At 38.3% G+C, this 23,907-nt stretch overlaps 1 protein-coding gene across 3 annotated transcripts in view; it reads right to left on the bottom strand.

Annotated features, from left to right (window-relative positions):
• Positions 1–21,884, bottom strand: part of mylk4 (myosin light chain kinase family member 4) — a 30,417-nt gene extending 8,533 nt beyond the window's left edge. The window contains exons 1-2 of one of the 3 annotated variants that reach the window (XM_011474255.3): positions 21,643–21,884; positions 15,876–16,128 (exon numbers count right to left, since the gene is read on the bottom strand). In XM_011474255.3, coding sequence (XP_011472557.1) covers positions 15,876–16,128; positions 21,643–21,698 — 309 coding nt within the window. In that variant the 5' untranslated portion in view covers positions 21,699–21,884. Of the gene's footprint in view, positions 1–865; positions 1,610–12,209; positions 12,547–15,875; positions 16,129–21,642 lie in introns of those variants that run through there. The other 2 variants (XM_011474256.3, XM_004068214.3) reach the window with 2 other exon arrangements.
• Positions 21,885–23,907: the final 2,023 nt, after the last annotated feature.

The following is a 23,907-nucleotide window of genomic DNA, read 5'->3' as shown; positions in this document are numbered from 1 at the left end:
TATTTTATTTTAGTCTAATTTTTGCAACATTATTAAAGTTTTTTTGCTATGTTCTTTTTTTTTTTTTTTGCCTTTAGAGTTTCTGTATGTCTTCAGAATTAGGTCACATAAAATGTCTTAATATTTCTCAGACTATGACAAAACTAAATGCATGAGCTTTCATTTGCTTTGATTTTTTCACTTTTGACCCCTCTAAGAATAAAATTCTATGGTGTTTTTTCCGTTCAAAGTAATGTTAAATTAAGAGGTTTTTCTGTTTAAAAAATATGAATAAAACATGTTATTCTGTTTGATATTTTGAAATAAAAACATCCAATGTGAGACGTAGAGGGTAAAAATAATTACATATCAGCATCTTTTTCACCAGCAAACACTTAAACATGGATCTGCTTGAGAACTTCACCATCTTATCTGCATTTATGTCACCTACTCGTCACAGGCCAGACAAGTGTTCTGACTGAATAGCTGCCCAACGCTGATAAAGACAGAGCTGAATAAGTGAGATAACAAGCCTGACTCCAATCGTTTACACCTCAGATGCAAATATATCTGCATGAAGGAAAATCACTTAACATTTGGAAGAACAGCAGAAGTGATCAGTAAAAAAAACGTTTATGCAAACTATAAAACATTTAAAAACTGGCTGGATCTAAATCCTCATAAAACAAACTGTTTTTGATGTGAAAACCATGATATCAACTAAACGCATTCATCTAAGAGGATGTCATTTATAACTGGCTACAGTTAATGAATCTGTCACCATTTTCACTAACTGACTTCCAGCTGTGGGTTTGGGGGAAATGGAAGAACAAGTACCCGAAAGATCTGACTCTATCAGCTCTGATTTTACATGAGAGGATCTCACCTTCCTGTTGATCTTGTTTCCAGGCTGTTTGAAGAAGAACTCCACTAATCTGGAGCTCTTCACTGCCTCCCCAATGAAGCTGATCACCTGCTGGGTTCCCTCCACCAACTTCTCCACCCCCTCCAACCTGCGCCCCTGACTCTCTATGCGCTCGCTGGCCCTCTCCACGGCCCCAAACAGCTCCCTGTAAACCGCCTCGATGCCAGACCCACGTCTCCCGTTCTGGCCTTCGCCGCTCATCGAGGCCAGATCTCTACCCATCCCCTTCACATCCTGGGCCAGGCCGTCCAGACGGGTCAGGACAGTCTGTTGCATCTTCAGTAGGTGCTCCATCTGGGAGCTCAATGAGTCCATCCTGCTCTCCATGCACCGGAGGGAAGCGTCGTGCTGGGAGGAGGAAGAAGAACCCGAAGCTTGACCTTTGTCTGATCCATTGAGGGAAAGCTTTCTTCCAGCCAGCTTCTGAGCATGAAGTGGATTTGGATCATATACTTTGGCTAATGAGTTGACGAGGCTGGAGCTCATGACTGACCTAACAGTAAAACTACTCGCTGGATTTTATAAGTCCATTCAGTCTCACGCGGCACTTAACAGAAGAACCACATCACTGCACAGAGGAGAAGAACTGGAGGCAGAACATAAATCTCTCTCTCAAATGCTCCACGACAGAGCTGAGCTCCAAGAATAGCAAATAGCTTTTCTCCAAACTACAGTGCAGCCCCCTGTGGACGTCAGAGCTGGTTGCCCAGTGATAAGGGTTGAGGGCTCGGGTGTGCGGACCGGGATTGATAGGGTTTAAGGGGAGGGATGCTGGGGAGGGCTGTGTGACATCTGAGACACTTAGAAAGCCCTTCAGACGGGTGTCAGAATGCCAAGAATCTGGGCCTGAAATATGACGCCATAAAAAGTAAAATAAACAAATGAAACTTTCTGCTATCAAAGACGGAGCCGAAAAACTTGACAGATGTGTGAACAGGTGGATTTTGACCAGCAGATTCTTTGAACACAGTGTATATAAAGTACAGTATCATCCTGTTATGGAGCTTAAAGAGTGAGAAATCAAGCAAATGTGGCCTTTTGTTGAATATATATTTGTGGATCTCAGCAAATAGCAACTGTTTCATGTGGCTGACTAACATCACTAATTCTTCTTAATAAAAGAAATCACCAACCTCCAGAATAAAGAACTTTTCCCTAGTTAAAAAGTGTTGAAAGTGATAAACTATGTAAAAAATTGGTAAAGTAAAACATGAATAAGGTGGGATACATTAATATCTTCCCACTTCCTTTCAAGCGCTAAATCAAACTCTATTAGACAATCATATTTTTAATTAATTTGATGTGTCATATTTGTACGCCACAATACAAACAAGTATATTTAGGGTAGGAGAAACTATAATGTAAAAAAGTATGTATTTTACTAAATTTCGAATCAATGTATTACTACATATCTGAAATATATTTGATGTATCAGTGTATTTTTATCTTTATTGTCATTTTCCTTTTGTTTATATCGCTTAATACTGCTTGAAATAAGCCAACCAAACAATCAATCAATGTTTTTTGTCATTAGAATTCCTTTTTTTCCCCTTTAAATTATGACCTGTAATTATGACCAATTTAATGAAAGTTAAGGATATTAGCTTTCGCTTTGACTTCTTTTTTTTAGGAAAAATCAACAAGCTCCCCAATGTAGGCTTACTATGGAAGCAATGTGATGGACGACAGGAGAACACAGGAAACATACGATTCCACTGACACATGAGGATTGTTTTTTGGACAGCAGAAAGGGATTCTGGGAGAGGAAGCTGCACATTTGCTTTCAAGAAGAATCAAAAGGTACAAACTGCCGCCAATTAACACAGACGATCTTGGCGGGGGTCACGACAGGAACATTTTTCAATATGTTTATGAACCTTGACCCCAAACTTTTGACTTCTTCGTTCCATGCTATCCGGACTGGGCACAGTGCCAAAAGCTCTGGCTCCCACACACTGGCACCCATCTATCAGCACCGGAAAAAGCTGACCTATACTCCATCCTTCGCACTGTTCTCAGTACAGACAGCTTGCCAGCTGTCACAGTTAGCACTTGGTAGACCAGAACTTGTTTACCAGCTAAGGTGAGAATGAAAGAGAGCATGCACATGTTAGGAGAATAATGAACAAGTGAGATCAGTAATTGTACTTAGTCTGCTCATGCCAACCCAGTTTGAAAGAAAAACAACAATCTTGACCCTGCCAGCATTAATCATCCATCATCGTCCATTTCTGTCATAAATGGGTCAAAGTTGTCCACTAATCATAAACTACTCCCACAAAATTTTCTTGTTGTTGTCATGTACAACTATATAAACTGACAAAGTTACTTTTGCAAACATTTTTCAGTAAATGTCTCTAAAAAGTAGATTCATTTTACAGCTGCTTGAAACCTGAAGCTTTATAGTATCATAATTCTTTATTTCTCTATCCATCCATTCATCCATCCATCCATTTTACTTTGTTCATCTGGATTTGGGTTATGGAGGCAGACAGTTAAATCCCCACTCTGATCATCTTTTGACCTATTGTAAAAGTGTTCCCAGTGTCCTTTTATCCCTTGTGCTATCTTAGATGACCCCACCCTTACATTGACGTGATCTCCCTACCGTGACAAAGGTGGAAAGATTTCATGTAATCCATGGACACCAGTGAAGATCACAAATCATTGAAGAAAAAATGTTCGGCGCACTGTCTGGTGGGTCTAGATGACCCAACTCCCTATGTCAAAGTGCCTAGGATAGCACAAGGGTTACGTAGGATTATACTGTTTTTGGCCAAAATCAAAACACTTGTGTCGTTTTCAAGCACTTAGTTTCTGCAGATCGATAGTAGTTACTTAGAAATTTCTCTCTGAGTGGTGGGCGGGAGAGTTGGTGCGGCGTGAGTCTTCCCCCATTTCCCATCATCTATCTGTTTACACTCTCTCCCACTGATTTACAGCCCCTCACAACCCCAACCTAACAGAACTGTTGAGGTAAAAATGACAAGCAATATTGGAGCCAGATCCCAGCTCGGATGAGGAAAAAGAAGGACATGGATCTAGTCGTCTACAAATGCATGCATCCTCAGGGAACTTATGGCTCGTCAATTGTAGGTTTTATATCACAGATAAAAGCTTTTCCCAATGGAATTTTTTCGTCTGCTCATGATTCGTCAAGATTTGATTAAAGAAATAGAGAAAATGAGAGCATGAGAAAAATGCTACAATAACATGTTAAAAACAATAACAAACACCTTTTTCATCGGAGTGGGTCTTAAAGCACAGATGCCCTGACATCCCTCTTGACTGAAACAAGGTGCTTCAAGGCAAAATCTGATCCGGAAAAGATACCTGAGCCACCTAAACTGACTTCATTCAGTGTGGAGGACTACGCCAAGGGTGACAGAGCTCCTCATCCCATGAGGGAGCACCCAGCAGAAAGAAATTCATTTCAGGTGCTTGTGTCCGGAATCATTCCTTCATGACTCAGAGCTTGTGACCAGATGAGGGTAGATTGATTGAAAGCTTTACTTTAAGCTCCTTCTTTACTCTCACAGTTTGATACAGTGACCGCATTCCTCCAGCTGCTGCAGCTCATCCACCTGTCAGTCTCATGGTCCATCCTTCCCTCATTAGCAAAAATCCAAAACACATAAACTTATCCACCAGAGGACATGGTTGTTCTTGTAAACAAACTATTATCCTTGTCGACAAACATGAATATACTACATTTCATTCTTGTTATTACTCTTTCTTTGACTTTGAAAAAATCCTGGAGCTCCCCCTCTCCATTAGCAGAGGGTGACATGCTAAAATGAGAGGCGGTGTGGTGGAGCGGCGCTGTTTGGGAATGCGGCTGACGCAGCAGGACACTCTTACCGCATATTGAGTTACTCAGCAAACAATGCTTAAAGCTGCTGTTCCACCACAGACTTTCCAGTCTTTTATTGTCCTCAGAAGGCAACGGCCTGAACGATATGAATAATGACACAGAGCCCAAAGCCACACGATTGTGTCACCAAGAAAAAAAAACTATCTCTGTGTTGCAGGCTGGTTTTTAAGGTCAACTGAGTAATCTGAGATAAACACATAGCATGACACCATTTATAGACTTTTATAATCTCTAAACTTGCTAGAATATTGACATAAGATACATTCAGGATATTGTTGTGGGATATACAAGGAAAACATGGAGAGAGGAGGTTTAGACTAAACCCACATGAATTCCTTCCAAACTGCAGGGACCGCACAGTAACAGACAATTCAGGCTCATTGATCTCTGGCATGTCCCTTATTCGGAAAAAGGGGGGGGGGGGGGGTCTCTGTCACTTCCAGGGTTTCCCACCCGAATGGCATCCCTGACCACAAAGCATCCATGCCATGATTATGGCTCCCCTTATGGCGCCTCGCAGAGACTGAAATAGTTTCAAGTGACTGCGTTCAGACGATCACAAAAAGTGAGTGTGACCGTATACTAGCTGCTGCGACAAAGGGAGAAAAAAATACACACACTATAGGGCTAAAGGTACCTATTTTTTGCATGCTAAAATTGAAGCCTTAAAATAATCCAACTCAACAACTTTCACCAATTTTAGATGACTTAGCTATTGATTACATACATTGCAAAAATGCTACAAAAAAAGAAAAGCTTTGTTGTGGCTGTTGTATCAGTTTATTCCACTGTTACTAGAAGATTTATTTGCGCTTTGATTATGGAAAGAGTGCTGCATATTATCTTTGCAACTCCACCTGCTGCTTTTCTATCTGACACACCAACCTGTGTCGCCCGCTGCTGCCGACAGCCCACTCCCTTCACAGCTCAGCTGTCGCGATAACATTCGTTCGGCGCTGTGTGTTACTACGTTGCAGAGACATTTACTGAATTCTTCTCATAGAGGACAGGTTTTGTGTGACGGAAGCAAAGAGTGTGTGTGTGTGTTTGTGTAGTGGAACACAGTGAGGGTCCGCCTGCATATGTGTTACATAAGCTTTACAAGTATGTCTGCAGACTTTTAAATAGATGCACACAAAACCTACTTTCCTAATTATCCCACATGTCTGGTGGGTTGTGTAACATGGAAACAACTGGACGTGACAGACACCTTGGCAACAGACATCCCTATTTTAAGATGTAAGGTGTGAAATGTAATACAGTTTTACATTAAATATTTTAACAATGCATGCTAATTTGATTGTGTTTTAAGTGTATTAAGTGGAACATTAAGTGTTTAAAATAGTCAGTATTTCTGAGATATCTTATTTGCAACAACATTCGAGACATGGACTATATGCAGTAATGGATAAATGGATAAACAAAGAATATGATAAGCAAAGAAACCTGTTTGCATTCTGTATTTTTACCCACTGCATGTTTTTCGTTTGTCATACTACTAAGCTATTTAGAATTATTTTGCAGTTTTCTTTTGTGGTCAACTTTTTTTTCATTTGAACAAGTTTAATCCCAGCACACAAACAATTCTGCATTGACAATGGTTCATTTGTATGAGTGCTACTATGGCACAACAAAAGTGCAATAATTTGTGAGGAAAAACAATTTAACATGTCAACCTAAATCTCAACCTTATTTTTGTCAAATAAAGTTCAGAGTTTGAATTCATGATTAGGTTTTGTGTGCACAAAGACAATGTACTGTCCAACTTGTACCACTGGATGGCAGAAGGTAAGCACAGACACAGAACCACCAGCTGTCTGCCTTGGAGTTTACAAGTTATTGCAGCTAGTTTGGAGTAAAACCTTGGTGGCTCTCTTGTTACTCTAAACGTGGCCCTACTGCCCCCTTCGCGCAGACCTAATCATAAATAGTTGGGGCTTTATTTGCAAGATCCACTGTACATGGCGACAGATCATAAACACAATTTGCAGTCGAATACAAAAACATTGACTGACTGCATCAGCACTGATACCTACAGCCTAAACAACTGAGACTTTGTAAATTATACATTTTATTTACTATATAAATTACTTAAATTGAGTTTAATTCATTTTAGGACTAGACATTTGTAAAAATGTATCTCTGTGCGACCAATGAAACCAACTCCCAATACCTGTTGAATCCAAACAGATATATAATCCACTCTCATCGCACTGTACACCTTCAATTGGATAAAGTTCACTCTATAAAAATCTGGGACATTTTTAATGTTTAAGTAATTTTAGTGGCTGTTGCTATTACATTGGAACAATGATGTACCTGTATTAACTACCTACATTAAAATTAACATCTAAGCTTTGACCCCAGTCATTGGTTTAGTCCAACTTCAGTTAAGCTTCTGGATTTCAGTTATCTGTCCATAGTTTAAGATTTAAAAAATAGTTTTCTATTTTGACCATCTTTAGATTCATAAGAAGTTTTTTCTTCTTAGCCCTTACAATTCTAGTTTTTCAGCCACTGGAGAGGAGAAGAAATCTTCTCGTGTAAATTTAAAATAAATTTATATTTTGGGGAATAAAGTTTTACATTATGAATGTATGGAGTCTAATACAGAACGTTTTTTTAGGCTTACATTTAACAATAATGATTTTTGTGCATTAAAGCTTTTGTACCTTTTTAAAATCCCATTTGGACTATGTATGACAAGACAAGACAAGACAAGACAAGACAAGACAAGACAAGACAAGACAAGACAAGACAAGACAAGACAAGACAAGACAAAAGACAAGACAAGACAAGACAAGACAAGACAAGACAAGACAAGACAAGACAAGACAAGACAAGACAAGACAAGACAAGACAAGACAAGACAAGACAAGACAAGACAAGACAAGACAAGATAAGATAAGATAAGATAAGATAAGATAAGATAAGATAAGATAAGATAAGATAAGATAAGATAAGATAAGATAAGATAAGATAAGATAAGATAAGATAAAACTTTGTCATTGTAGTCATACTTGGTACAACAGTACAACAAAATTGCAAACTGTCCCACATTGGTGCAAGGAGAAAGAAGAAATATAAGCACAGCTGAAGCTGAGTTTTTATTAGGAGATAAGAATGGCACCTAGCTGTTTCCTGTGCATGTGTCTCTTTTTAATCAGTTATGTCAAAAGCTTAAGTTTGCAAGAAGACTTATCTACTGAACACTACCATCGAAACAACATGTGTACTTAAAATAAATCGACTCAACAAATCACAATCAAAGAGATGTGATCTATTTGAAAACTTTGTAACTGTCCTTATTTTGTGGGCCCAACAGTTTATCAGCAAAATTTTCAAGTACAGCATTACAGGCAAACAAATAGAAGTAAATCTCGATATCGTGGTTTTTTTTCTGACTGGTTTTTGAAATCTTTAGAGTTTCAACTTAAAGGTGTCTCAGCTACTTTTACACATTTTCAATCAGCCTTTTGCCTTTAAATCCAGCCAAAAAGATGCTGTTTTTGGACATTTAACCCTTGTGCTATCTTAGATGACCCCACCCTTCCATTGATGTGTTCTTCCTACCATGACAAAGGTGGATAAAGGTGGAAAGATTTCATGTAATCCATGGACACCAGTGAAGATCACAAATCATTGAAGAAAAAAGGTTTAGCGCACTGTCTAGTGGGGTCTAGATGACCCAACTCCCAACATTAAAGTGACTAGGATAGCACAAGGGTCAATCAGTGAGATGTTACAGTCATAAATTTAAAAACTTTCTTTCTTCCAGCAAAAGTACTTCTGTTTTATGTATATGAATTAAACTTCCTACATGGGGGTTGTTCAGTTTAGTTTTAGCATAGATGGTTGATTGTCCTATGATTATTCATTTTTTACCCTCAACAGAGGTGTAGTTAGATCATTGATAAAAATTCTTTGGTGACTTTTTTTGAGAAAGATGGTCACTAAGGAAGGCCACTGATTCATTTGTCTTCACTTGTTCAATCAACTGTCTCAAGCTTTTACTGAACAGAGTCTAAAGGAGGAAGATGAGACGTCTGGTCATGACTCAAGCACACAAATCATTGTTTTGACAGTAAACGGTCTGATTTGTACATTAGGATTTAGACATTTCATCACACTCAGACATTATAGAAGTTGTGTCTGAAATGATTTTGGAAAATCATGGTGTTTCTGTCTCAGAGTGACGCAGTAGGATTTCTCAGCCCTGTGCAGCTAATGAGTTATGCAAACGTCTGAAAGTGGACACCACTTCAGATGCCAGAGGGGACCTAGTGAAAACAGCATATTCCTGTGGTGTCCCCACTCCAGAGAGAAAGAGGCATGGGAAAGAGCAGGACAGACAAGGATGAAACAATCTTGATTCTGTAGATTTTGACCTGCAATTGTTGGTAGTTAATGTAGTTCTGAATAGAAAAGTTCTAAAAATGGTTTCCATAATCAAAAGCAGATTGGTTCAGCAGCATTACATTTTTTCCCACCCCTGTTATGCTTATTTCATTGATTAATTATTTGAAAGGTAGTAAAAGGAAGCACATTTTATTCTGTAATACCATCGCTGTTATGCCTTACTTAACAATTTTATTTAGTCTTTTTTTTTTTTTGTTATCATAATCTGGTTTGCAACTTCTAATTAAAGTAATTGGGTTTCTCCTAGTCTAAGGGAGTATCATTTTTATAAGACCAAATAACAAAGATGAAACACAATGCAATTGATTACACAGTAAAACATTATCCCAGAAATCATATCACAGGTCATGTATCAGAACAGAATACTTATTAATTGTCATTAAAAACAAAAACCTACAAGCTAAATATTTCTAATTTGCACATATTAGAGAGGGAAATGTGCAACATTGTCACAAAGACTTTTAGGAGCCTTAACTTTTTTGGTTTCTATTTTGGTATAATTTCAATTTAAAAAAATCACAAATTCTTCATCCCTCTGGAATAGCAGTGGTCTTTCAATGTCACGTGAACATTTGTAGTTACAATAATCATTTAACTGCTGTTAAAGGCAACAGCAGACTAGATAAAATGCAATAGCCTTGAGAGTCATCGTCTGGTAACTTGTAGAGTTTTGTTCATTGAGTTTTTGAGCTTTATGCTTTTTGTGAAGTTTTTATATCATTTTTTACCTTTGCACTTTGATTACCCTTAATGCATAAAAGCTGAAAGACAAGAAAAAGGCCTGATTTTACTTATTGTTGTACTGCAAAACAAATACACTTAGCAAAGATTGTTAAGCTCAATTTTCCCCTCAACAGTAATGCAAAATAGAACTGTTAACCATTTGTTTGACTCATTTATATCGTGTTCCTCTTGTTTTGAAAAGCTCAGAAGCAAAAGGCAATTCAGAGCTATTGTGAGCTCTCCCGTGCTCCTCTTTATTTTTTTGTGAGCTAATTTTATCAGAGCTATGTGAGCATGAGTATCTGCAGGAGAAGAGCCTCTCACGTTGGTGACGCTCACACGCATTAACACGAGCTACTGTTTGTCCTGGACAAACCCCATGAAAAAGCATTTGTTTGTGCGTCTGGTCTTTGTTGTTTGCACTGATGATCACTTGACAAAATTTTACTTGAAGCTTTTTATCATGTAGTTTGTATTTTTAAGACAAATGAATGAATTATGATTAGAGACTGACAGTCAGTCAGTCAGTCAAGTATAAATGTATGTTTTTGGGCCATAATGTTTTGAAAAGCTCTCCAGGTTTTTTCTTTTTTTTACACTTTTTTTTTTTGCAATTATATATTGTTTTGTTCTAAAAACAATTTGAATTTTAAGGATTGTCCATAAATTTGCAACTTGTATAAGCAAAATAAGGGTATAAGACTGATGGATGCAAACAAACTATTTTTTACTGAAAACTGTAAAAGGTTCATTAGATTGTTGCAAAGGTTTGTTCAGCTATTTATGCATCATGAGATGTTTTTTTTTTAAAATCATCTTTTTTATGACCCTTTTCAACTGTTTTAACCGTGTCAGTGAAAGTCTCATTTGCAATTCTGGTGTTTATATTTTAAGTATTTGTATTTTCTAGTGGTGTTTAGTGTTTATTGTTTAGTGGTGTTGCTCCCTTCCAGAGTAGGCTGGGATCATCAAACACGTCACATTTCTGTTAAAATACTCCAAGTGTTTATGTCGCATATTCAAACGTTTTAACGCTTTTTGCTCCTCAGTTAAAAGATGTTTTGCTCCATTGATTGTTTTCAATTGTTTTCACTCACAAAAGGAGATTTGAAGGTATGAATTGAGCAGATAAAGAGCAGGTGCTGACAGCACAGTGAATCCAGTTTATGCGATTTAGTTTGAACAGAACACTGGAGGAAAGGATCCGGTTTACTTTACCATCCAGAACAGACTTTAAACAAAGAGGGTTTCTACAGCTTATGACTAAACTCACTTTCCACTCGAGTATGATCCTGTTCAAACAGCTGTAACATTCGTGAATATCCATAAAAGTCAACACAATAAACAGAGTTATAAATCTAATTTTAACATAACCTGCTGTCAGCTTCACAAGACATGGAAATAAAAATCTTCTGACACTAACAGGTGTTAACGACTAAAAAACACCACAGCCTTCCTGACCCATTATAAGTCAGCAGCACGTTTTTCTGCAGGATTATTGTACAGATGCATATGGAGATGGAATGAAAAACTGCAATTTATCTGCAAATAAAAACACAGTTCTGAAATTTTAGCATCTTTTTCTAAAATTGTGAATGAATTCCATTATTCAAAGGTCACAGCTGTTGGAAACCAGATTGTCTTCTATGAAGTTTGTAATTGGTGACATTTTTTGATCACATTGTGAGAACCCTATTAAGAGCAAAGAACTGTTTTGTAAATTTTGTCTTAGATCTGAAACTAAAATAATTCCCCAAAACAGTTGCTTCTTTTTTTGGCTAATTTTGTGTGGAGTAATTCAAAGATTTTCATGAATCGAGTAAATTCATACAAACATTCAGAAGAGTTTTCTTTTATCAGTACCTAAATTCTGTTTAAGATTTAGATTTCTTAACGGGCCTTCTTATGTTTAAAGTTAGAAAAGTTTGAAATTTCCTAAATAATTGGATTTGAGTTCAAGCCTCTTTTACTTTTAGGAGATTCTGGAATCAAATTCATATAAGATTATTATCATAAGTTTTTTACTAATCACAAATGAGAGTTGAATATTATGTCAAAACCATATGAAGACTTATCTAAAAGTCTCTCAGGTATCAGTTCACATGGGTGATAATACATTCGTGCACATGTTTTAATCTCAAATTAATGCAGGCCTAATCCTTCTTGATCTCTTTCCTAACCCACAAAATGAATTATGTCATGCCTCTACTCGTGTTAATCAACTCGGGCAAGATTTCACCAATTCCATGCAGGAAAAATGTCCACACAAGCTCATGTGTGCCACATTACCTGCGCGTCTGCATGGGATGAGGTATTTTTCTCCTTCTTTACAGAGAACAATTTCCACAGCCGTCGCCACAGAAAGGTGGCCACCAAGCAGACACTCCCTAATATCCAGAGGTTTTTATCCTTTAGGAAGTTCTCCATGTTGGAAGGCTTCCTCTTCCTGACTGCTGTCTCCCTGCTCTGGATGTCCGTCTAACCTCTCTGCTACCTTCAGCAGGATGATCTTAGATGGCGGACAAAAGACAGAAGAAGATTCTACGTCTTAAATATATATAAATAATAGTGAAGCTTGGTTTACAGAGCAATGAATGACCAATCTTTTCCTGGCTACAGACTTTAGCAAGGACAGGGTTCTTTGCCGTCAAGGCAACCACCCACCCAGCCATCCATTCACCCTGCAGCCGGCATGCTCTCTACCTCCCACCACGGGACCTAAAGGGAGAGAACATGCCGTCTCTGAGACGTGATCGAGACAGGTGGTGTTGGGTTCAGGGTGTCGTTGCTGTACGCAGAATCAGATGCCCACCGCTGCTGCTGGCATGCCCGCGAGTATCCTTTAACTTCAGACGCAGCACTTCATGTACACATGCACCCTTCTGAGCACCTCTGCCAGTCGCATGGCTGTTCTACCCTATGCACCATAAAATGATGGTTGTGCATGATTCCTGGTCTGTATGATGGCAAACGAACAACCAAGTGTGCACACTTGTAAACAAACACCAGCATTTGTGTGGTGCCAAGTTTATCTTGGTGTCCATGTGCTGCAAAAAAAAAAATAGTGCTAAAACAATCAGCAGATTAGCAGAGCATAAGAAGAAAATCATCTTTGCAGGAAAATAGTTTTTTTTTTAAATAAAAAAGAAAACCCACTTCTAATAAAAAACTTCACAAAAGTGCAACAGCTTTTTAAACTGCAAGCGCTGAATGTTAAGTATACGCTACTTATAGACTAGCATGCACAAATCCATGTGGCAGGGATGTTGGCAGAGCTCAGCCATTTCTCCTTTAGAACAGAAACAATCATGTAACAGCAATGATTTGCTTTTTTTGGTGGGGGACAATGGAACGTAGCCTACCAATGCAGATCAAACCTACCCATATTTGCATTACAGTTTACTTTGATAACAGCAAACACTAAAGACAAGGTTCATGAGGAAAAAACAACAATAAGAAATAAAAATCAGAATTTTCTTTTCGATCTTTTGCTTTTCAGAAGGCTATATTTTTGCAAAAACTACTTAGTTGGACTTTAAAAATTTACCATGTTTACTAAATCATAGTTCGTATCTACAGTAACCTATTTTTAACAAGCAACAACAGCTGGAGGTGGGGTGAAGTTGATTCAAAGAATACTAGAGTTAAAAAGCAGGACCTCCGGAAGGATAATTATTCCTGCTGGGAATCCGAGGAGAACCTCGGCTGAGAGCAGTGCTGTCACGAAGCTGATGAGTGTCATGGATCAAGTGTATTTCTGACAACAGACTGGAACAGTCTGTGCTCTTCAAGGTGGAGCTATAACAGTGGAGGGGTGGAATGGGAATGTAGGAGGAAACAAATGGGAAAAAGATTTTCATTAAATGTTATTAAGTTCATAAATCATAAAAGAAGTCAAATCCATCCCCTTTTATCTTAGCAGGTGCTCATGTTAACCCTATATAACTATTTGTATCATATTTGATAGACATTTCATTAGCATCATCCAAAAATTCCTTAAAATAATTTTTTTTACATAACTTGGTCCATGTTTCCTGCCCTGTAGTGGATTATTATTCCATTAGGGGCAGTAAAAGGGCTTTTCCTGCTCTTTTTAAAATTACTACTTCCATGAAACACTTTTGGCAGAAAAAACTTTTATTAATCCTCAAAACTTTATGATGAGAATAACTAATCTATTTTTTTTTAATGACTACTTGCTGTATTGAAAGAAAGTAAAAGTTGTTGGAAATTAATTCTTTATCATACAGGTGTACACGATATTGAAAATATGTGGATTAGATTTGAGACAGCAGATACAATGAGGCGCTTCACATGTCTTAAACTAACATTGTTGTGAGCAAAACTTAGCAAATAACCCAAACTATCATAATTGCTACTATGTATAATTTAAAAAAGGTATTGCAAAATTATCACTGTGGATTTCTTAAAAAAATAAATAAATTTAGTATTAGTTTTTTAATGTAGTGGGCTTTTTTGGGGTTAAATAACCTACAGAATGGATTTATAACAGAGAAAGCAGTGAAAGAAACTCACAGATTTGGCCTGAAATACGTGTGAAATACAAGTTACTATCATAATGTAGCTTTCACAGATAGTAGCTACAAAGACACCAATAATCACTCGTACTTGTTGAGTTTTTTTCATAAATTAGAACAAAAAATGACTTTTCAAATTGTCAGTCTACAGTTTTGAGTTTTTGGTATTTTAGTTGTATTTAAACTATTTAGTGCAATTTGCTCTTTGTAACGTGAGCTTAAAGATTTTGAAAGACGTCTAAAAAGAAATTGCAATATTCTTATTCTTTTTATTGTTTTAGACACTTTGTGCCTACATAAAGACCAAAATTAAAACATCTCAAATAGTGCTAACACTTTCTATACCTCTTATAGAGGTCTTAAACTCAGAATTGGAAAATTTGTTTCTCAATTTTTAGGACAAAACTTTTTGTGCAAACTGCGCAAAAAGATGTTCCATTCTTTAAAAATGTTTCCAGAAATATCTCCTTGTGTTGAATGTATCTCACATTTAGAGGCTCCATAGACATTTTCTGAAAAAAACCAAAAGCAGTCCATTGCTGTCATCTAGTGGCCTCTCTTGACCGGGTTTTTTATTTCAGTATTTGATTTTGTGTGCATGTGTGTCTGTGTGTTTCAATGGAGAGCTGATGAAGTTCCGGCCGACCACCAGTCAACTGAGCATGAACAGATCTGCAGCTCCCACTAGTGGCTGCACCAGGGTTCACCTGTCAAGTCATGTTGGGCCTTGCAGCAGGTGTCAGGGTAGTGTTTGAGGCCGGCTATTTTGAGGTCTTTTTCCTGGTCGCCGTACACGGCAAGAATTGTGGCTCCGCTGAACATGTGTAATGGAATCCAGAGCAAATGCTATGGAACTTAAGGAATCTGACTCCCATAATTATTGTCCATAATGTCATTCTTTCTTTGTAGCAAAGTGATTTCCCACTGCAAATAATATTAATATCGTTCAGGAAATTAAAAAAAAAAGACAATATAGTTTTTTTGTAGATTGGTAATGTTTTTTTCCTGAAAATTAACATAGGCGGTTGATATTGTTAAAGGCAAAGATGGATGAAAATATCTAATCTGCAAGGTATGGTAATGGTTTCATAAACCCAGATAAGGTCAGGGTCCTGGGAGAGGATCCCTCCTTCATGAGGACATCCATGAGGTTTTTTCTTTTTTTAGGAGTTTTTCCTCACTGAGAAGGAGGGTCTACAGGCAGGGATGCCGAATTTAGTTTAGATCAGCATACAGCTATTGTATTTTATAACTGATTTCATGTCTAGTGAAGCCCGTTGAGACAACTGTATTGAATGAGTGAAAGAAAAATCATGGTATTCAGAGCATGAAGTCAGAGTAACAGATCATTTGCAGGTACCATGTGATTTGCTGTAATTGGATGGGGTTTGTTGAAAACACAGACTGTGCCGACTACCTGGTTTTCTCCTTCCAGCTCCACGTGCTTGAGCTCCCAGAAAGAGCGCATAGTCCCCACCTTTTCAAGGTGCTTGTAGAGGGCCAGGCGGCCAAGACGGAGGCTGTTGCTGCGGTTACGGATGGTCTTCAGACCCTCCATCTTTTCAACAATTGGCGACATGGGAATCGGTGGGGGAATAACAGCTGTAGTGGTGGCTTTTCCATTCTTCTTACTAGAGCTGGCCTTGTTACACAGATGTTTCTTGTCTGACCTGAAAAAAAATATTTTCTTTATTCTCTTTTAGTCACGTCACAGTAGATTACTTAGGCAAAAAGAACAGCTTAACTAAGTTACAAATGTTTGGTGGGGAAGAGACGAAAAAACGTGCAATGAATGTGCTTCTATTAGATTGGGTTTAGTTATGTCAGTGAGCAAGTGAGACATTAAATATGAAGGAGAACATAATATTTATTGCACATCAAAGCAAATTTATGACAATAAGAGTTCATGTATGGATGTTGGTGCGCTTCTGAAAGCAGAAATGACTGAAAGTATGGTTAGTCGTGATATAAACATCAACATATATGAGGATGTAATTAAGGTAAAAAACCACTTTAATTTTAGAGATTGTCAAGCTGAAAATCAGAGTCATTAAAGCCCCATTTATACAGTTTAGTCCAGTTTGACATGGTTGGTTTTTTGTTATTAATGCATAACTTTGTTTAGGTAAAGCGACGCACCTGACTTCTTAATTTTGCAAGAGAGAAAAAACATAATAGGAGAGGATTCACACACTGAGAGACAAATTGTGCAATTATTTTCCCTTACATTTTTACAGACCTTTTCTTTCTTCTGTAGCAATCTTTATTTAAATAAAAGACAATCTTTTGTGATGATAAAAGAAGAAAAGAAAGCCATGCACTCAAGCCATGCAGAAAGTGCTATTGGAAGGGCTAACCCCACGGCATTAACACTACATCTACTACTATTATCTTGCCCAGCTCCAATCAACACGTTTGAAATAGCCGACCCCTGTAGACTTTTAGCTTTGATCTGTCGCTGCAGTTGGCCGCAGGATCTAAGCCCCAGACGAGATGATAGATGGTGTTTTGGAGAGCCTGCTCTGACGCCTGCCAGCGACAGCGGGCTTTCTGCTGTGCTCTACCTGTGGACCCTCAGGGGGAGACACCCAAGATTTCCACTGATATTTAAACCTCTCTCGGTGTGCCAATGTTCCTACTTTGCTTGACAATTACGGAACTTGGATAGTACTTCCACAGTCGTGACCTACTCCCTAACTCGGAGGGCCTGAGCTGTTCCTCAGCATCACAGGCTCCTCTGGGTTTAAATTTCAGCTTCAGGGCAAAGCGTGACCATGATTGCACCTGTCACAGTTCCCAATGGTGGAAGTTTGTTTACATTTTTTTGCCCTACATATTCAGCTCAAGGTGAGGAAAGGGGGTTCAGATAAACTAACACAACTCAACAAATGCCAGTTTATTGAAATCATTGGGACATTTTATTTTTGTCTTATTGGTTTCTATTGAAAGCATTTTTGCAACAACAATACATTTCAGTAATGTATAGTCTGCATAATCAATTTTTGTACAAATTTTTATGCTAAATTTTCTTAATGCTCAGTGTAAATCTGCTGCCAGTCAAATGCCATGCAGCAAAAAATGATATTTTAAACAATTTTTAAGTTGTGTTTCATTTGTGTAACATAAATATGTAGTCTACATTTCACAGATTTTATATACAAAACTTCAACTAAATTGAGAGAATTTTGTCTAAAATTGGGCAGGAAATGTCGAGGAGGTTTTGAGTTACACCAGCTGCTCGTTTGGGGACAGCATTGCCCGAAATCAGCTCTGACCAGAAATAAATCTGTAATGACGCTGTCACCAAAGTGCTCCTGGGATCAATTACAAGTGAACCCTATAAGAGCCTTGTATTCAGGCAGACCAAAGTTCACCCATTCGGTCCACACCAGAGTTCAGATGACCGTTGACACCTGTCAAACAAAGTATGAAATTAACTCTGGTGTGAACCAATCAGCCTGGCTGTGGTGAACACAAAACAAAGCGTTGACTGATTGTGATAGAGAGGAAAAGATTCAAAATGTCCTGATTCAATTTTGTTTTCTCCAATTTTTTTCAGTGCTGACACCTTGAGTGGTTGTCCACTGGAGACTGTTTCTTATGGTTCATTCAGGTTCACAGGCTTTGGACATTGCTGTCCTTCCAGTACAATGCCTAGCTACACTGGTTTTAGAAGAATACCTACAGTTATAATGCAAAAACAAAAGAAACTGCCCTGAAAAAAGTTTCCAGGTGTTGGTTGAAATGTTCATGTTGGGAAATTATGACAAATAATTTCACAACCATTTTTCCAAAAACCTGCAAAGGTTCTACCAGAGAAATCAAAACACTAATGTCTCTGTAGTTTAATGAGTGAAAAAACACAAGTGTTCAAACAAGCTTCAGTCTTTTTTCTGCTTTGATGCACAAGTACTATTTCCAACTGTCATACTAAACCGCTGTCCAGCTTGACATTTGTGGGGGAAGAGGACCTTCCTGAACCCCGTCTGCACAGGGTCAGCTAAGCTGGTGCTGAGAAGGCTCGCCACCCATGACCACTCTGTGAGCTTGGGCGACCTTGGGTCATTAATTTTAAAGGACTTTATTTAGAGGGGTCCATACCTGCATAGTGATGATAAATGAGTGGGCTGTCACCAGAAATTGAAAACCTTAATAGGTGAGGAGCTAATCGTACTCAACATCTCCTCACAGGCTTGTAGCCTGGCAGACAGTTGACAAGGCTTTGACACAAAAAAGTACTTTTTTCTGTTCAACAAATCAACTAATAAACTGCATTTCCCTTTTCATCCTTCAATGCATGAACCTAATGGAGATATTTTGCACAAGGACATTTTTGAAGAAAATAAATACAGACGAAAATAATCCGGTCTATATAAAGTGTAAATGTTTATATAGACCTATAGTCATCTTCTTTAAAACCTTAAGGAAACACCAAATGTCCCTCAGGGTGACCTCAAAAAATAAATAAAACTTAACTTTGTACATCAAATTTTGTTAATAAATATTACAACATGAATTTTAATATATGAAAGTGTCCTGGTGCTTCTATTTCTCAAAGTCAGACTTCATGAGAAAAGCTGCTGACATAAGTACAGTGTAGTACAAAAGTTTAAAAGTTTTCCTCTTTGCATTTCCACTTGATGATATTGCTTAGTGATAATAATGTTATAGTATCCACATGAAAAAGGTTTGTCAATAAAACAGTCCTGAGAGACAAAAAAACGGCTGTCTGTTGTTGAGTTATGAATAATAGACATGGAAGAATCAATATGCTTTGAACTTGAACTGTCATTTATCATTGATATAGAATTTTTAAATACACCAAAGGCACAATATTAAATTTTACAAATGTAAAATTTTGCTTAATCTATGCTATGGCAAAAATGTGAAGTAAATTAGATTAAAGTATTGTGTTTCCTTTTCTATAAAGTTTGTCCTTGTTTCAAATCTTTTCCAACTTTATTATCCCATTTTAGGTAACAGTTATTGATTGATTGGCAGAGTGGAGGTACAGGTGGGAAGGCTGGATAAACTTAGGTCTGTATTGCTACTCTGCCCTGCTCACTGAACATCTGAACATTCTGAGCAAATAAAGGAAGTTATTTTTAAATTTCAAATAAAATGTATTACTTTTAACCATAATCAACATTGCTAGAAACAGTAAAATTCATTTTTTTATGTAAATTGGAGGGGGCCATATTCATTTCCTCGCATTTCTCACCTTTTTCTGTCTATGTCATTTCCATTACTGTATAGAATGCATAAAAAACATGTGCTTGTTGTAGTTTGTTAAAGTGCTAAATGGTTGTGAAAAATCAACAATGACAGTATATCAAGTAAAACCTTTATTTTAAAAACATACAAACCTAAATTTAGTAAAGATTACAAATGGAGCATTTGTGTTGTCAAAAAATATCCTGTACCTAGATATGAGTCAACAGGAACGGATTCAGAAATGTTTCACGTAGAACACTCTGGAGTGAAATTGTCGTCATTATCTCTGTCTGCTGGGTTAACAGATCGTACACTTGTTCTTGATTAAGATAAAGCAAAGGGGCGCTGGGAGACACGGAGTCTGCTGCATGCATGTTTGCCTGTGTTGGGCGCATACGTGCATGCATACATGTCAGTATATAATATAAGGTGAGTGCAGAAGCAATGCAAGGTGTAATTCTGCAGAGGGTTTTATTGGCTACCCTGAGAGTGTGGTCAGAAACAGCAACAGGGCAGATTAGGAACCTGGAAGGCCAGAACAAAAGGTCTAGTATGAGCTGAATTTAAGAGGCTGCTCTGAATGGAAAGTCGTCACCCCAGGCTGCTATCTGTCTTTCTGGGGCCTCTGTTGTCCCGCTTTAGCAGGCGTGTAAACCTCTGGAATGTGATGGAAGTGTGTGTTTGTTTGTGTGTGGACACGGAATAAAAATAACATTTCATGGCTTGATGACAAAAGATATATTGATAATTGACGGTCTAAAATGGACTTCCTTTAAATGTAGTCAACAAAATCATGACCTAGAAAACCGAAGACAAAAAATAGAAAAGGAAAACGCTCAACATATTTCCCCTTCCAGAACCCCTTCAGTAGACAAGAGCTACTTCACTTATCATCCTTTTAAATGCGCTGACAGTCTGACACAAAAATATCAAGTGATCTTATGGGTTGGTTCTCATTTCTTGCTTTTTCAGCTTGCCAGCCGAAACTTTCATTACAGTAGATGCCAAGTCATGAACTGAGGTTAACTTAAACTGACACAGAGCACGGGTGACCCAGAAATTCTGCCGCGAGTATCGTTTACTACACACGAGTGAGTGAAGAAACAAACAATCTTGCGTGTTTACAGTCATATGGCATCATGTTATTGTTCGTTATTACTTTTTATATTACACAAGAAATAAAAGGGGGAATCGGAATTACAAGATGACTTATCAGAAAACCCGAAAATGTGCCCTGAAGACTTTGTATAGAACACAATTTAGTGAACAGCTTTATCACAGATATGCTGTTGTCTGCACACAGATGTACAGATCAAATCGCATTCAGAGCTCACAGACTTTTATCCTTCACATAGACAACGACTCAGCAGACGAGTGTAACTGTAGAGCCTCCACCCTGTGTACTTTCCCTTTTTGCCAAGAACAAAGCAAGTACCTTAAATTAGTCTGCAGCAGATGCAGTAGCTTTACGATTTTGCATTAAATGTTCTTGTGGTACTCCTGCATTCCTTCAGCTTAATATTTAAAACTTTTGCTTCCTGTTTTTTACTTTTATTAATCAAAAAAATAAAAAAGGAAAAAAAATTGCAATTTAAGGAACCAATTTCGCAACAAGTTAATGATTTCTGTTATTTTTATGTTGTCAATAGATGTAGCTGATTTATCTAGAAAAAGCCTTTTAAAATTATTTCCTAATGTGTGCTAAATAAATCAGTTAGCTGTGCAACTTGACAAGTTGCATCTTGCAGTGCAACTGATACTACCAGAGAAGAGGTGTTAGAATTCAAAACATGGTCATCATGCAAGTTTAAGATCGCTCTGTATTTAGTAAGAATCACAAAAATTGTCAGCATCTGCGGGGAAAAACATTGTAACTTTCTCCATTTAAACTGCATCTACAAATATGTGCTGCATTTTACTGAAAACCTACAGGAATTTGAACTTTGGGAACAGAAACCCAGAAAACTCACCCTTGGTAGGTGGGCACATTTGCAATCACCAAAATGTTCTTCTCCTTTCCTCCCATGGCTCTGATCGATGCAATGGAGTTTGTTACTCCAGGTTTTCCGATGGTCTTTAGCTGTTGGGAGTTCAAGTCCTGCTGCTGGATGCTCTCCTCCTTCCTGCACCGACCATGCACTTAGGACACGCTGATCCGATGTGACTGACAGGCGGGAGATATCAGAGCAAACTGCTCAGAGGGAAGTTCTGAATGCTTGTGGCTCTCTGAGCTGGAATCCACACAAGTCAAGGGATAAGCACTGGAGGGGGCGGAGGTGTTGAAAAAGCCACCGTGCTTGGAAGGCAGAGGAGGAGACAGAGACAGGAGCATGAGTGGGGTGGGGGGGGTCTTCTGTGGGACCCAGGGCCATATGCTAGCACAAAGTAGAGGGAGTGTTCCAGGGAATGAAGCTTATTATGATAGATTGAGAGGAATGCCAGAGCGCCATGTGTCTTTGCGAGAGGAGGAATAGCAGAGCAGGGCTGGCAGAGTGGAAAACAAAGGAAGCGAAGATACAGACAAGGGTTTTAAAACTGTCTGTCATGATCTAAGTCAAGGTCAACTTTATTGTCAATTTCTATAATGTTTTCACATACATAGAAATTGAAATTCTTGATGGGTGTTTACTTTAAGAAAAATTTAAGTCATGTCTATGCTTTGTTTTGTAATTACCTTTGAGTCCTTAGTCTCTTGAACCCAAAATGAGAGCCATTAGAGTTTTGATATATTGCCTTTGATAGAAATTAAAAGTTATCACAAGAGTTTGAACAAAGTTATGGTTTAGGTTTTCATATCACAACACCTTAAGTCTAATTTTATTAAGGTGGAATGGAACTTTTTCCCTTCATCATTTGGTCTGGTTTGCTTTCACACTAAAGGGACTTTAAAAGTAGCCAGCGGAAATTCGCTGCCTGTGAGTGAAAAAGTCACTGAATAAGTTTTGATGACAAACAAAAGTTTAATTTAGTCCCTAACAGCAAATAATGTGTGTCTGATGTAATAACAAATTCATGTTCATGTTTTAAGAAATATTCCTGCTGCTGCTGGGGAGGGGGTCTTGGTGTGGGGATGACTGGGCACTCTCCCTCTCTGGGAAAATTATTCGTATTGTGTACATGTTGACATGTAAACATTTTTGGATCCAACAGGTATGTTTATAACATTAGAGTGTCTGTGTGGACAGGCCCCGCCCTTATGGACTTGTATCACATCTGAACCTTACTGTAATGAGTATAAGCATCCAGCAACTTGTTGCTTGATACTGTTTCATGGTTTTAATTCAATTCAATTCAATTTGTATAGCCCAAAATCACAACAACAGTCGTCTCGATGGGCTTCGAAAGTAAAACATGAACTCAAAAGGATCATGAATACAAAGAGTTCAATAGGAAAATACTAAATTGTACTAACAAACTGACTAAGCTATACTGGCATCCCTGCCCTTAGACCCCCCTTCGCGGTAAGGAAAAACTCCTAAAAAAACGGATTCCGGAAAAAACTAAGAAACCTCAGGGGTGCCCACATGAAGGAGGGATCCTCCCCCAGGACGGACAGGCGATTTACCAGAACTCTTAGAGAAGAATTAACTTATCTAACTCTACAACTACACCTACATATATAAAGTCCAGCAGACGAGCTTCATCCAGCCGTGGTTGGGGGGACAGTCAGGGGCGCGAGTCGAGCCTGAGACAGGAACCACAGCCAGGTGTAGGAGCAGGAGCAGAGACGAGGTACTCGGTCAGGTACAGAGCAGAGACGAGCCAGAGACGAGCTAGAGGCAGGATCCACAGCCAGGTGTGGGAGCGGGAGCAAAAGCGAGGTAAACGGTTAGGAACAGGAGCACGGATGAGCCAACAGGAGTCTGGAAGCACTCCCACTCCCCAGGAGGGGAGAGGGAAAGAGTGACAATACATGAATCGCACTGCACCAAACAGAGGCATGGAGAACTAAATGATAAATGATGATCAAAAATACAGAAAAGAGGAAGGGGAGAAGTAGATGGGAAAAGAGGACAGAACCCCAGTGCACCATAGTTACCCCAGCTTCAACTTCTAGCAGCCTTTTAAAACAAATAGTTATTGTTATTAAGTTTAATTTAAACACATTAACATTAAGTTAAATAATCTCTGAATACTAACTAGTCTGACAATAATCCTGTTCAAAGAGGAATGTTTACCCCCCCCCCCCCTTCTATAATCACCCTCCCATCCCCCCCTCTCTAATATCCCTCTCT

This window comes from Oryzias latipes, chromosome 4 (assembly GCF_002234675.1).
Source record: "Oryzias latipes chromosome 4, ASM223467v1".
NCBI classification, from domain to species: Eukaryota; Metazoa; Chordata; class Actinopteri; order Beloniformes; family Adrianichthyidae; genus Oryzias; species Oryzias latipes.
The sequence above is the reverse complement of the archived record's forward strand: the minus strand, read 5'-3'. Positions and strand labels throughout refer to the sequence as shown.